General features: G+C 39.9%; 2 protein-coding genes across 3 annotated transcripts; both read right to left on the reverse strand.

Moving 5' to 3' along the window:
* Positions 1-991: 991 nt before the first annotated feature.
* LOC115005690 (synaptobrevin-like) lies at positions 992-5,998 on the reverse strand. Its single transcript, XM_029427634.1, has 6 exons — positions 5,954-5,998; positions 5,260-5,335; positions 4,193-4,331; positions 3,750-3,908; positions 3,308-3,359; positions 992-2,887 (listed from the first exon to the last, which is right to left on the reverse strand). Coding segments are annotated over exons 2-6 (369 nt in total). The 5' UTR covers positions 5,262-5,335; positions 5,954-5,998; the 3' UTR covers positions 992-2,870.
* Positions 5,999-9,375: 3,377 nt separating this feature from the next.
* Positions 9,376-10,934, reverse strand: LOC115005688 (39S ribosomal protein L51, mitochondrial-like). 2 transcript variants are annotated; one of them, XM_029427632.1, is made up of 4 exons: positions 10,828-10,934; positions 10,453-10,527; positions 10,188-10,295; positions 9,376-9,917 (listed from the first exon to the last, which is right to left on the reverse strand). In XM_029427632.1, the coding sequence occupies exons 2-4, from the start codon at positions 10,520-10,522 to the stop codon at positions 9,721-9,723; spliced, it is 375 nt and encodes a 124-aa protein (XP_029283492.1). In that variant the 5' UTR covers positions 10,523-10,527; positions 10,828-10,934; the 3' UTR covers positions 9,376-9,720. The 2 variants fall into 2 exon arrangements, with proteins under 2 accessions (XP_029283492.1, XP_029283491.1); XM_029427631.1 differs by having other exon boundaries at positions 10,727-10,915.
* Between the last annotated feature and the right edge of the window lie 5,132 nt (positions 10,935-16,066).

A 16,066-nucleotide genomic window follows, 5' to 3' on the forward strand; every position in this document is an offset into this window, starting at 1 on the left:
GGAAACACAACGTACTCAGCATTTACTCTCGTTACTTTCTGCAGTTTGCAGTAAGCTTGCATGTGAGCCACTCCGCTTCTCCAAATGTTATATTACTGGTCCTCACACATTTTATTTGAAAGCAAATGAACATTTAAGTAAGGTATGTGTTTTTTATGCTGTTGCCCATAAAAGTCAAGAAGAGCAGCTTTGGGAAAACACGAGGCATTAACACATAAACATACAATAAGACTGGATTAAGTTATTAAATGCTATTTGGGTTTATTGAGCTTCCTGTCTGCCTCAACTGGATGAAGAGAAAGATAAGAGTAGTCAGCTCACAGTTGCTCTGAAGGAGGCTGAGCAGCAGCTGAAGATCAGATATCTCCAGTGGCTGGAGGAGAAGTCTTCCCTCCTTCAGGCTGCTTTAGACTTTCTAAAGCCTGAAGCACTTTCTGTGGCCTGAAGGAAGGAATACTTATCCTGCAGCCACTCCTGCTCCTTCTCCTGTAGATTCTGCTTTAGACATCAGGCCACAGAAAGTCTAAAGCCGAATCTGAAAGGAGAAGGAGCAGGAGTGGCTGGAGGAGGAACGACGAGGGAGGAGGATGCACGCCGAATGACGAGGGAGTTCTCAGCAGAGAACTTGTAACCTCCCCCTCTCTCTGAGCTGCCGGTCGTTACGGTGCACACTGTGTTTGAATATGTGACTCATTGTAAACACGACTGTCAGAAACAACACAGAACCTTAAAGCTCTCACGGAGCGTAACGAGGGAGCTCTGGATGTTCGGCGCTTTGTTCTGTTACCTTTTATGTGTTTGTTTCTATGTTGTTGTGCGTGATAATGACATTGTGATAAGTGTTTGTGACTCAATATCGGTACATTGTTTTGCATAACGTCTGGAAACCGAAGCTCTACTTTGTAATAAGAAAGCTGGAGCATCACTTAGTGGATTGTGGAAAAACAACAGCTCAATATGTGAAGAGAACATTTCAAAGGTCAGCACTCAGTTCTGTTGATGATTTATTTATTGGCATCAGCAAAAGTGGTAAGCATGCATTTGTTTTCGCAAATCCAGTTGCATCATCTTACTGCATTTTCCGGTTGTAAATCACAAAACATGTTCTCATATCTCATGTGGTAATAACCTAATAATATTGTTGCACAATATCATCAGATAGTTATAACTAGCTGCTACAATTATGCATCTTCATTCGGTCCGAAGAGAGGAACATTAACTTTTCTTTTATGTCCAATGACCCCCGAAAAACCTGAAGAATTTATAAACACATCTTCAGGAGCATAATCTGACATAAGTGTACTATTGTTCAATCCATACAATACTACATGTTTTAACAGATCACTATAGTAGCAGTTGTTTGCAGTCTCAGAATATAATTCTTCTCTCAAAAGCAACTCAAATTAATCGAATTTAGCAAACTCTTGAGCATCATTGCATTGCATAAGCAGTAATTATCAGATCAGAAAGACATTATACACAGGTCGTTTAAACCACTAACAAAAGAAAATGTACAATCGGCAGTTAGATTAGAAATGGCAGATACACAGATCACACAAATAGGCAAAACTATGGACACGGTTTGCCATGCAAGTTAGAAACAAACACCTCATTTTGCATTTACTGCAGGGGAGTCTGTTTTTATGTGAGGGGGGGGGGGGGAGGGTGGATCTGGGTTTCTAAATAATGTCCTTTCCCCCATTATCCTGCTTTTTGAAGGTCAACTTAAACAAAAATGTTTTTTTTTTCTGCACAACTTCCAAAACAAGTTGTCGTTTTGTACCAGTTTTATTTTTAATGTGACACGACACATTCATCTGTCTGTGGCTGTGTCCATGTCAGAGTTAAGAGACCTTCCTCGTGCTCATGTGTACAGCAGATTGTCTGTTAGTGGCTGCTGCGCGTATCACTACGCCACGTAGAATAACACGACTATTCCTCCACCTGTGGTACAACAACCGGGGTGAAATGAAGCACAACTACTTCTTCAATAATTGCTTATCAGTCCAGAATTTGAAATCCTAAAGTTTTTGTTTTTTTTGGGGGGGGGGGAATGCTCACTACATTTCCCAGAATCCCTTCTTCCGTTCCTTATACTCTCAGTCTCTTTTTCACATTTTTTTTCTCTCATTGTCGTTACTGAACGTTGCAGAAAGTTTGGCAGGAAAGGAAAGGAAAAAGTTACTAATAAAACCCTATCAGCTAAACTCAGAAAAAAGCTAATGGCTACAATGCTTTGGATCACAAATACACACACACACACACACACAAACACACGCACGTACAACAAAAATGTTTCTAATCTTAATCTAAAATGACCTTGTGTTAGTAAGTAGCAATAATGGTAGAAGTTGTGAGAGAAGCAGTGTGTTAGTTAGGCAAGTCAGTTTCAACTTACAAATGTAGGACTCTCAAAAAAGGTAATATGAAGAAGCTTTGGCGTATCTGGGGAGGAAGGGACTGCAAACTCTTGTTCAATCTCACCATCTGCACGCTCCCCCTCTCACAGCCCCGTTCAGAGGACTGAGCCCCGTGTGTTCCCGTGTCACAAGAATTTTCTCTCTCCCTCCTTCCATTTTCCTTTCTTCCATCCACTCCGCCCGCTGCGTCCTTCAATAATACATGAGGTGCAGAGACAGGACACCAAAGCAGTGGAAGAAAGCAACAAGAAGGGAGGGAGAGGGGGGGGCGCAGAGCGGAGACACCTATAAACACTACTGTCACGTATAAGTGCGAGATGGTTTGATGGAAGACTGTGAAGAGAGGACGGATAAAAGGGGAGGAGTGGCGCTTGGGTATCTTTTTATTTTTTTCTCTTTCCCTCTCATATCTTTCTCAAGTCCATATCCATCGGTACTGATGGGCAGAGCTCAGTAGAAGAAGTACACTGCGAAGGAAGGAGAGAGGGAGGGGAAGTCATTAGTCTAATGGATGTGGCAGTACATCACGTATACAGCTGAGCTCTCCTTACAGGTTTGTTTTCAATAAAGAAATCTATATTATAACATTTACTGTAATTCAAAGTCAAGAATAATGGACAATCAGAGCAGAAGCACACCAGCCATGGGCTTGTTAGTGCGGAAATACTAGCATGTTGGTGCTGTCACTGTATCTTATATATATATATATATATATATATATATATATATATGTATATATATCTAGTGTACTACATCTAGTATTTATTCTGACACACTAACACCATATGAGCCTTTTCTTCCCACATGTCCTCTGCTGCTGAGACACTTTTTAATAATCTTATCTGTTTATAAATCAATATGTGTATTAGTATCAACATGCCACTTACAGAATAGTATTCCAACCACAATGACTCCGATGACACCCATCATGATCATCATCTGAAAGGACAAAACTTTTACTATAAAGGAATTTCAGTTTTCAATGCCTGAAAACTGAAAAGAAACACATCCGAACTATAAAACGAAACATTTAATCCACTCGAGTCTGCAGGGAAAACTGTACAATAACAGACTTTATTTCCCTCAAAGCATCTGCTCAGTGTCCCACAGCAGCTCATTAACACATCAGTGTGTGGAGAGCAGGATCCCCGGAACAGACAGTGTGTGTTCGCCTCAGTGCACCTCAGCATGAACAGTTCTGAGGACCTTACTCGCACTACTAGCTCTGTATACATACTATCTCTATGCACCACATACACTAAGGCATATTATTAATTCAGACTGGCATCACATTGATTTCAGTAACAACAATATGTTTAATGTGCCCACCTTGCAGTTCTTCCACCAGTACTTGTTCTTTAGCTGAGCGGCGCAGCTTTCAAACTGAGAGGCTCCGGCTTGGAGAGCATCCGCTCTGTCATCCAGCTCTGAAAGCTTCTGGTCCCTTTCCAAAACCTTGTCCACATTCACCCGCATGATGTCCACCACCTAACCCACCGCGGAGAGGATGAGACAGCATTTGGCAGCGGTTTGTGAGGAGAGACAGAGAGGATGACAAGCGTGGTTAAAGGACACGAAGCTAAATTATTGTATATTAATAAGACCAGGCCTTTCCACAGAACACAGGAGCAACAACAAAGCCGTTGTTCATGCTTGTTTGTCTCTGGTCCACTATAAGCACAGTGCATACACAGTCCAGATATTTCATATTTAAACTGCTTTATTATTGATGCATTGCATGTAACGTCAAACTCTGGCCTGGTCCAGCTCACCTCCTCCACTTGGGCCTGTGTCTGCTGTAGCCTGCGGTTGCTGGAGGTGTTGGGTGGGCCGGGAGGAACGCCGCCTGGGGCTCCATCTGCTCCGGGGGCTCCTGGAGCACCGGGGGCGGCAGCAGCATCTGGGGCGGACCTGAGAAGAAGCACGAGGAAGAGGAACTGAAGTTGGAGTAAAGGGGACACTTTGGTATTCTGACGACTGATGCATATAATAAGGAAAATCCTGACAAAAAGATTCTGAGGTAAAGGAGGACATTAAGATAATCTGCCAGCTGTGGAGGAGGGATACTGACACCACAGAGCTAAAGGAGAAAACTGCATAGTATGCACGGGAGAATGGAGATGCACGGTGAGGAATGCAGAAAATAGGATGGAAGGGGTTAGGGATTTCAAAGGTGCAATGGGATGAAACAGCCTACAGGCCACAGATGGGAATAAACAGAAGGTCCCGGCTGAATGATAAATTCTGGTGATGGATTACAGAGGTGGGACAGTGAAGGAAAACTGGAGAGGGATGCGTACAGAAAGGGTTAATAAAGCAGGGGGGAGAGGAGGTACTGGAGGTTTGAAACTGAGCACTGCCTCAACATGATGGGCAGTTTAATACAATTCGCAGTGACTGCAGGACAACAGATTAATTCAGCAGACAAGCAACAAGAATGTCGTCATGACCGTCATTCATTTGACATGAGCAGGTGATGGTGGTGACCTCAAACCCTCTGACCCGCGAGATGCTGTGTAACACATCTATTTTCTTTTTCAATCTGTAGTGTCAAATTATCCTTTAAAAAAACCCTCTCAATTGAACTCTACCCAAGGCTTTACAGTGGCAGCATCCAACCCCTGAATACATAATTTAGTGATGGTGTGACGGAAAATTTCACTTGCGTCAGCAGAATCCATCAAGCTGAAAGAAATCAGTTTCCGACCCACAGCAGGGGGAAACATACACGGACATAAGCTGGTTTGAGTTTACATATTTAACCAGAGCATCTCGAGAGATATGTTTTAAAGTTAGTGTTGGGAAAAGAGCGCAGCAGAAAAGCCGCATTAATACTCACATCTTCTATGCAGCTGTTTGAACTGACTCACGGGCAGCGGAGGAGGGGTGAGGGCTGTGAGGTGGAGAGGGAGGGTCTGAAGTACAACACGAGAAGAAGAAGAGGAAGAAGAAGAAGAAGAAGAAGAAGAAGGAGAAGAAGAAGCAAAAACAGCAAGATCACAGGGAAAAAAAAACAAGACAAGAATTTCTCGGAACTGGTCCAAACGAAAGTCAAAATGTTCAATTAGCAAAGCGAGTAAAGTGCCGCGCGGACAGTAAACAGAGGCGGAGGGTCTTTGCGCAGTGGAGCCGATCTTCTAGCGATGCATTTATACTGCAAGTCAAAGTACCGCAATATACCGAGACACGTAAACGGGCCGGGCGAGAATTCACTGTGTGACTGGACTGGCGAGCAGGAAGTGAAGCGGAGCGATGCGAGCTCAAGAGAAAAGTACTTCTAAATTATAATCCATTTAAGAGAAATCCACGGAGGTTTATATTCCTGCAGGGCTGCATGCAGCTCCTCCGAGTGATGCCGAGTCTTTGCAGAGCTGCTCCTGGATGCTGAGAGGCAGCGCTGATTGGCTGTGCTGGTTGTTGAGTTGCCTCTTCTAAAAAGCTACTGGCAAAATGCGTGCAATTTCAAAATTAAAGGAAGAAAAGTCCAGTCATGAGAAATCAGTTGTCTCTCTTTGATTGTTGTCACCCCCTACCTCTCTGTCTCACGTTCTCCCTGCGCGGACGGATGTGCGTCTTGTGTGAAGTGCGGTAGTTTCGGCTGTGTGTAGGCTACTGCAATAATGCGTCTCTCCTCCTGCTCCACTTGGACTCGTAACGACAGTGCGGTACCCCCCCTCCCTCCCCTCCTCGCTCTCCCCTCACACTTTGCAGTACTGCAGCTCTCTTTGTCGGATAGGGCGGCAGGACGACACTGCGGTACAGGGGAAGCCTACAGAGTGCAGTGGCGTGTCCACACTTTTAACACTGGGGTGCCTTGTGCAATCGCCCTTCTTTAATGCATGTATATATACTTTTCTTAGTTTTTGTTATTATATTACATTTTTATATACGTATTTTATATTTATTATTTATTGGAGACTCCCAGGGAAAGATTTTCACAATTAACCTACCGGAGTGACAATAAACTCCTTGAATCATCTTCAATCTGGAATAGCATTAACACTTCTCATATCTACATTAATTGCTACAGTTCCTTTTATTCCAGTGTTTGAAATGTAATTTAATAGATAGCTATGAAATGAAACATAGCTACAAATCACAACACAACAGACTGGCAGCGTGCAAATGTAAAATAAAGATTTCACTTTATTCTTTAAGTCCTCAAAATGAAATTGTACTTACGAAAGTATGCTACAGTACATATAAGAGCAAACAACTGGCTAGTGTTTTTATGATTTCACAAACTTCCAGCCATGTTTCAATTAGAACATACAGTAACAAATAAATAAATAAATATATATAGGCTCTTTATGTATGTATATATATATATATATATATATATATATATATATATAAATGGAATTCATGAATTATTATTATTAATTATTTCCTTTAGAACATACAGTAAACATAAAATATAACAAAATAACATATATTTTCCTTTTCTTTTTTACTGTATGTTCTAAAGGAAATAATTAAAAATAATAATAATTCATGAATTCCATTTATTTTTATATATATATATATATATTATTTTCTTTACTGTATGTTCTAAAGGAAATAATTAAAAATAATAATAATTCATGAATTCCATTTATATATATATATATTATTTTCTTTACTGTATGTTCTAATTTAATAGCACCAACATAGTATTTGTATTTCTGCCCTAACAAGCCCATATCTGATCTGCTCTGATTGTCAGTAAGTAATGATTTATTTACCAATTCTTTATTAAAAACTAATCTGTATTTATTTAGAAAATCATGTTGTTTGCTGATGTTTTGTGTCCCCATCAATTGCAGATGTCAGAGTGGGACATTCTTTTAAAACAGTGTTCAATCCAAACATTTGCATGTTTTAATTTAGAATTGTTTGAGTTTTATCAGTACTTATATATATTTTACATTTGGTTTTTATTTCTGCTTTATACTTTGTGTTTTTACGGAGTAACTATTCTTTTTAGGATTTGTCTTGTTGTGTTGCATGTTATGGACTGAGAATCAACACGATGAGCGACAGCTGTGATTAATTGGAACACGCCCCCCGCAGCTCAGGATTGGCTGACGCAGGACAGCGTGCTTTTAAGTGTGACGTAAGACAGGTGCGGAGAGCACAGGGAAGCGCGAGCTGAGGCCACTGGGGGGGGGGGAGCTGAAGACGAGCAGCACGTGACGCGGAGGCGGAAAGACTTTCAACGCATGTTATGAGCGAAGTGACGTTAAAGGAAAGTGACCAAGCGAACCAAACACATGTGTGTGTGAGAGTGTGTGAGAGTGTGTGTGACCAGAACTAACGGCGCTTTCTTTCTCCCGCAGCGGCCGGTGCAGTCATGTGGAGGCAGCTGGACATAAGCCCCCCCTCCACATTAAATGTAATACTCTAATTCCTGGTATATTGACTGTCCAGTTTAAAGGAAAGTCATTGTGTTTTTGGACTCTGTGCACATTGTGGTTAATTTATTTAAAGAGTAATCCTGTTAAATGTTAGAACGTAAGTATATATATATATATATATATATATATATATATATATATATATATATATATATATATATATATATATATATATATATATATATATATATATATATATATATATATATATATATATATATATATATATATATATATATATATATATATATATATATATATATATATATATATATATATATATATATATATATATATATATATATATATATATATATATATATACCTATACCTACCTTCTTGTATATATTTTCGTTTGACAAGCGTTTTTATTGGCTTCACACTAACTACTCATTGATGATGGTAAATAACCCACTAAGTAAATTTACCGTAAGTACTTTTCATCAAAGATTTACTTCCATTTAATTCAGCTTACTTCAACTGGCTTGTTAAACAAACTCAAAGATTAAATTCACTCCAGGAGGAGAAGCAGCACATCTTTGTTTGAGTTGAATGTTTGGTCGGATTTGTAACCTTAAGTTCTTCGACCAGATAGTTTCTAGTTTAACATTAAAATGTTGCCAATTTAAGAACATTTTAAACGTGCAAAGTTCTCAAGTCTGAAAGTATTGTCTGGACACACCTCCTATAGTGCATTGAGGGACTCTTAATATAGTCCATGGGGTTGCATGCAACGTACAACAATAATTATAAGGAACGAGATCACGGGTACAAGCGGCCGAAATGTGTTTCCTCAGACGGGTGGCGTCTCCCTTAGAGATCGGGTGAGGAGCTCAGCCATCAGGAGAGACTCTGAGTAGAGCCGCTGCTGCTTTACGTTGAGGTGGTTCATCTAGTAAGGAGCCACCTGGCCGCCTCCCTAGGGAGGTGTTCCAGGTACAGCTGGGAGGAGACCCCGGGGAAGACCCAGGACTCTGTGGAGAGATTATATCTCCTCACTGGGAACACCTCGGGACCCCCCAGGCGGAGCAGGAGGATGTGGCCCGGAGAAGGGAAGATTGGGGTTCCTTACTTGCTGCCCGACCCCGGATAAGCGGTAGACGATGGATGAAGTTCCTCCAGCAAAGACCTCCAGCTGACTCCTTGTGTATTATTTACCTTTGCAATTGTTTGATCCTAGTTGCGCCTACGACCTCTTCTCCATTTTGTTTCAACTCTCATGAGAAGTAACGTCTGCATTAAAGAACGGGAACAACCTGAACACATGAGCATCTTCAGGGAAGTGTCACAAATGAACTGTGGCCAAAACTAAAAGGAAACTCTCGTCTATACATTTTGTAGTTGTGATCTTTGTTTTAAATTAAAGCTTTTATTTTTTATAAATTAACTAACTTGTAGCAGGTTTAACATCTTCCAGGAAGAGCAGCCTATTGATGCCCATGTTTGAAGAATAAAATGTCTGCCGTTCACTTCCTGTTACGTGTGCATAGAGGAAATACCAATAAATGCATAACTTGCTTTGATAGTCTAACTTTAAAATAAGCTCATTATCAACTTAATTTATTCATTCTTTTATTGGTTCATCCTGAGCTCCAGTGCTGACCTTTGACCTCTGGCTTCAACACAATCGTGGTATTTGTCAAACTACAGAACAAAAGCAACACACTAGTTGCCGTCCGACAGCAGACGGCGTTTGTAGGGAATAAAACGAGTCCATTTTCAGGCTTTTATATCGTGTATTCTGTGTTTGACAGCAAAATCATTAATAAACAAGTACAGGAAATATGCTGCTCTGGAACACACGTTCTCTTCACATGAATATAACTTAGAAAAAATGTCAACAGCACGACGTCACACCGACTGTTCTTCTTGGCTGGTCAGATGCATTTGCCAGCATGGTTTGTTTAACGGTATTTGCCGTAGCGGTTATATCGCTTGTAGAGGAAGCTTATCCTCTTCTCCAAGTTGTGTTTGTTTAGCGTCAGCATTCGGTCTCCCACCATCTTCTTCTTTCTCGTGAGACGCTGCAGTTCGTTGCCATTGAAAGCCTTCACCCAGCATGGAGCAATGATGACGTCTTTGGGGTGAGCTTTAAATTCTCCTGCAGACACAGATCAGTAAATACAGGAAGGCAGCATCTGAGCATCATTTATTGTATATACTATTCATCTTTTCAAAACTCAATTTATTAAGTCTAGTAACTGAAATCATGACGCAGGACTTTAGTTCTCCCCTAAAAGCAATCGGTTAACTCATCACATGAGAAACATTTGAATTCATTAAGCATAGTAGCCTGTTTAATTACGAGCTGAGACATTAAAAAAATATATAAACAAACTAATTCCAGTCTCAAATGGTTGAGGACACTTACCTAAGATGCCTATGTTATCATAAACTCCAAACATACTCCTCTTCTCAGTCCACCTGTCCACCTTCTTCAGCTGAGGGATGCAATGCATCCTGATCTGACAGCATGCCCCTGAAGAAAGCACAGTTTCATATCAGTATTCAGTGCTTTAATGTGCACATCAATTAACAAAAGGCACGCACTGAAAGCATACAAAGTAATATTATAGCTGCAGAACAGACACAAAAACAAACTTAAGCTACACATTAGCCTCAGTCACAGCACTCACCAGTAGAAATGGTCCTGGCTGTCTGACAGAAGGACGCTCCAGCTTTCAGTAACCCCCCCAGTACAGACATGATTTCTACAAAAAACACAATAATATCAACTTCACATGAAAGGTACTCCGTGTACTCGGGTAAAGTGGCCATTCGGCGCTTATTAGCTATGTTTTAAACGTTTCTATCAAACACAACGTTATCTTTTCAAGTACCTTTACATTGACCCTTAGCTTTAGCTTTAGCTAGCACAGTTAGCACAGTTAGCACAGTTAGCTACATTACCAGTTTCAACGTCCAGCTGAGATCTTCTGCCTCCTAAATGTTTAATTATTAACACAACGAAGCATACATTAAAGCCGTAAATGGAGATAAAAAACACTTGCAAATAGATGTTATTGAGGCTTCAACATGCTCTTAGTGGCCGCCTCCATCTTACTCTGTGTCCCACAATGCACAGCGCCGGCACCGTATTACCGGTAGAGCAGCGCACAGACAATCGTTGCACGGTCTCTGCACCTTTTCTTTCCCCCAGTAGAGGGAGGTGTCGGTACAGGAGGGGAACATCCATCGATAGACATTTACTACACGGGAATGTAATACAAATGAGCGTGGTTAATTCTTTAAATTAAAAAAGCCAAACACATAAATTAAGAAATAAAAAAGATGTCTAATTTACCTCACACAGAATAAGTCTTTGTGGGATATATGCAGGGGAGTAGGAGCCACGTGTAATAATCATTTTAAAAATCATTATCAGACCAAATAAAACAGTTGAGGGAGGCAAGGGTGTCCAAAACGATTGTGATTATTCCCGCAAACCCCACATTTATCCCCAAAGAGGGTTGATTATAATTATTAATGGGCAGTGGGTGTGTGAACATGTGTTGTGTGGATGTTGTTGTGCTGTAAAATAAACCACCACACAGTGTGGGATGATTCCTGCAAGTAGATTAAATATGTTTACCAATACAGTTTTCTCGTGTGTGACAGAAAGGGAATGAGAAGACAGAGGCTAAATATGTCTCTATGTTTGTGTATGTAGTAATATATAAATAATATACAACAACATACAAATATTGCCATTGTGTAGCGTTAGGAGGAAAAAGTATTTTATTTTTATATATTTGAGTTTTCCTGTCAATAAATACAGAAATAAATTATTAAAAGAATAAATACATGGATACATAAATAAATAGATGAATAAATGTTTAAATAAATATGGTAACAAACAGATAAATGCATAAATAAATAAAAGGTAGGAGGTCCTCACCTCTCTCTAAAGCATGTTCAGTCAATAAGTATGTCATGTCATGAAAACGTCATACAAAACCCATAGTATAGTATATATATACTATACTATACCACCTTTCATATGACTTATATATATATACACATTATATATATATATATATATATATATATATATATATAAGTCATATGAAAGGTCATGCACAGTTGAAAAGGTGCTTTTGGTAACACTGGCACATGTACAGTGATGTTCAATGTGCAAAACCTCAATGGAGAAGATAACCAATCAAAAGCCTTTAAAGTCAGTACATTTATTTATCCATTGATTAGTTGAGCACAGAAAGTAAAGATTCAAAAGCTCTATGAAACTGCAGTCAAGTGTCAAATATCCAATAGTTCAAGCTTTTAGGTACCTGCTCAGGTGTTTTGTGAACATGGGTTCGATTCCCCTGGAGAAGTCAATACAAGTTCATGACCAACACCCAAAGTGAAGATTCAAAACTTCTATAAAGAACTTCCAAGTGTCCATATCCAAGTGTCACATAGCTCAAGGTGTTAGGTGCCTGCTCGGGTATCATGAATATATGGGTTCAAGTCCCCTGGAAAGTAGATGAGTTTTGATGTCCAACACCCAAAGTGAAGATCTGAAAGCTGTATGAATCTGTCACAAGGCGTCTCAGGTCGATTTGCTCAACCTGTCGGGATATGTGTTCAAGTCCTGAGTTAAGCCACCCAAAGTGAAGATTCAAAACCTTTACTGAGAAGCCAACTCTGGTTATCGGTAGCTCAATTTTGAGATACGTTCATTTTGAGACACCAGCGACGACAGTCACGTGCATTCCGGGGGCCAGAGCGGGCGACATAGAAGCACATTTGAAACTGCTGGCTAAGGCTAAACGTAAATACAGTAAGATTGTTATTCACGTCGGCGGTAATGACACGCGATTGCGTCAATCGGAGTGTACTAAAGTTAATGTGGAGTCGGTGTGTACATTTGCCAAAACAATGTCGGACTCCGTAGTTTTCTCTGGTCCTCTGCCAAATCTTTTGAATGATGACATGTTTAGCCGCATGTCATCATTCCGTCGCTGGCTCTCACGGTGGTGTCCAGATAATGATGTGGGCTTCGTAGACAATTGGCGGACTTTCTGGGGAAGGCCTGGTCTGATTAGGAGTGACGGCATCCATCCTACTTTGGCTGGAGCAGATCTCATATCCAATAATATTACACAGTCTATTAGTGGACCTAATCCATGACAACCCAGAGTTGAGACCAGGACAAAGAGTTGTAGTCTTACACACTTCTCTGTGCTTCTTTCCGGGCAGTCACCCACTCAAATCCCCATAGTGACTGTGTCTGCCCCACGACCACTGAAACTAATCAAGTCTATGGTTAACAGAAGAGGAGTTATACATGAAAACCTAATTAAAATAAACACCACCACTGCAAAAGTGCAACTAAATCAAAAAATTAAATGTGGGCTCTTAAACATCAGATCTTTATCAACGAAAGCTGGATTGGTAAATGATTTAATATCAGATAATAAGATTGATTTATTTTGTCTCACTGAAACCTGGCTGAGACATGAAGAATATGTCAGTCTAAATGAATCTACTCCACCTGGTCATATTAATACTCACATTCCTCGAGGTACTGGCCGAGGAGGTGGAGTTGGGGCCATATTTGACTCAAACCTCTTGATCAATCCTAAGCCTAAACTAAAATATAACTCTTTTGAAAGCCTTGTTCTTACGCTCTCAAACCCAACATGGAAAACAATAAAGCCAATTTTATTTGTTACTGTGTACCGCCCTCCTGGTCCGTACTCTGAATTTCTATCTGAATTCTCAGAATTTTTATCAAATTTAGTCCTTAAAACAGATAAAGTAATTATTGTAGGTGACTTTAATATTCATGTGGATGTTGATAGTGACAGCCTTAATAATGCATTTATCTCAATATTAGATTCAATTGGGTTCAGTCAAAATGTACATGAACCAACTCACTGTTTAAACCACACTCTGGACCTTGTTCTGGGATATGGTGTTGAAATTGAAAGTTTATCAGTGTGTCCACATAATCCTCTTTTATCAGACCATTTTTTAATAACTTTTGAAGTCCTGTTACTGGACTACAAGCCAGTAGGCAAAATATCCTACGCTCGATGTTTATCTGAAAGTGCTGTGACTAAATTTAAGGAAGTGATTCCATCAGCACTTGATTCAATACCAGGACTCAATATCAATATAACAGAGGACTCCAATGCTAACTTTAGTCCCTCACAAATTAATCATCTTGTTGATAGCGCTGCAGCCTCACTGCGAATAACACTCGACTCTGTCGCTCCTCTAAAGAAGAAGATCATAAAACAGAAAAAGAAAGCTCCGGCTTAATTTACAAATCCGCAAACTAAAACAAAAGTCGAGAAATCTTGAAAGTAAATGGCGTTCCACTAAATTGGAAGAATCTCGTTTAGTCTGGTTAGATCATCTTAAAACGTATAAGAAGGCTCTCCGTAATGCCAGAGCAGCTTATTACTCTTCCTTAATAGAAGAAAATAAGAACAACCCCAGGTTTCTTTTCAGCACTGTAGCCAGGCTGACAGAGAGTCACAGCTCTACAGAGCCTTCTGTTCCTATATCTCTCAGTAGTGACGACTTTATGAGTTTCTTTAACGATAAAATTATAATTATTAGAGACAAAATTAATCTCCTCCTGACCTCAATTGGTAATGACTTAACTTCAACTGTTGGAATTTTAAAAACATCTGTAACTCCTGAAATATATCTAGACTGTTTTACTCCAATCAACCTTAACCAACTAACTTCAACAATCTCATCGTCTAAACCATCAACCTGTCTTTTAGACCCGATTCCAACTAAACTGTTTAAAGAAGTTTTACCCTTAATTAACACTTCGTTATTAAATATGATCAACCTGTCTTTATTATCTGGCTACGTACCAAAATCCTTTAAAGTAGCTGTAATAAAACCACTTCTTAAAAAGCCTGGTCTTGATCCAGAGATTTTAGCCAACTATAGGCCGATATCTAACCTTCCCTTTCTCGCTAAGATCCTTGAGAAAGCAGTCGCACAACAGTTGTGTGACTTTTTACATAATAATAGTTTATTTGAGGTTTTTCAATCTGGATTTAGAGTTCATCATAGCACAGAGACGGCACTGGTGAAAGTTACCAATGACCTTCTATTGGCTTCAGACAAAGGACTCGTCTCTGTTCTTGTCTTGTTAGACCTCAGTGCTGCTTTCGACACTGTTGATCAGGACATTCTACTACAGAGACTGGAACATTGTGTTGGCATAAAAGGAACCGCACTAAGCTGGTTCAAGTCCTATTTATCTGAGCGATCTCAATTTGTACTTGTTAACGATAAATCCTCCATGACAGCCAAAGTCAGTCTTGGAGTTCCGCAGGGTTCTGTACTTGGACCGATTCTATTCACCTTATATATGCTTCCTTTGGGCAATATTATAAAGAACCACTCTATAAACTTTCATTGTTATGCGGATGATACCCAATTATATCTATCAATTAAACCAGATGAAACCAATCAATTGGCTAAACTTCAAGCATGCCTTAAGGACATAAAAACTTGGATGTCTAGCAACTTTTTGATGTTAAACACAGACAAAACTGAAGTTATTATACTTGGCCCTAAACGCCTCCGAAACGCATTTTCTAATGACATAGAAGCTCTGGATGGCATTAACTTGGCCTCCAGCACCACTGTAAGGAATCTTGGCGTCATCTTTGATCAAGATCTGTCGTTTAACTCCCACATAAAACAAATCTCAAGGACTGCCTTCTTTCATCTACGTAACATTGCAAAAATAAGACACATCCTGTCTCAAAATGATGCAGAAAAACTAGTCCATGCATTTGTTACTTCAAGGCTGGATTACTGCAACTCATTGTTATCAGGTTGTCCAAAAAAGTCGGTTAAGACTCTTCAGTTGATCCAAAATGCAGCGGCACGTGTATTGACTAGAACAAGGAAATGGGATCATATTACTCCTGTATTAGCTGCTCTGCACTGGCTCCCGGTAAAATACAGAATAGAATTCAAAATCCTTCTCCTGACTTACAAATCAATTAAAGGTCAGGCTTCAGCATATCTTAAAGATCTCATAGTACCTTATAAACCAACTAGAGCATTGTGCTCCCAGACTGCAGGGTTACTTGTGGTTCCTAGAGTCTCTAAGAGTACAATGGGAGCCAGAGCCTTCAGCTATCAAGCTCCTCTCCAGTGGAACCAGCTTCCAGTTTGTGTTCTGGAGGCAGACACACTCTCCACATTTAAGAGTAGGCTAAAGACTTTCCTTTTTGATAAAGCTTATAGTTAGGGCTGGCTTAG

The sequence above is a fragment of the Cottoperca gobio genome, unplaced genomic scaffold, assembly GCF_900634415.1.
Source record: "Cottoperca gobio unplaced genomic scaffold, fCotGob3.1 fCotGob3_340arrow_ctg1, whole genome shotgun sequence".
In the NCBI taxonomy this organism is placed as follows: domain Eukaryota; kingdom Metazoa; phylum Chordata; class Actinopteri; order Perciformes; family Bovichtidae; genus Cottoperca; species Cottoperca gobio.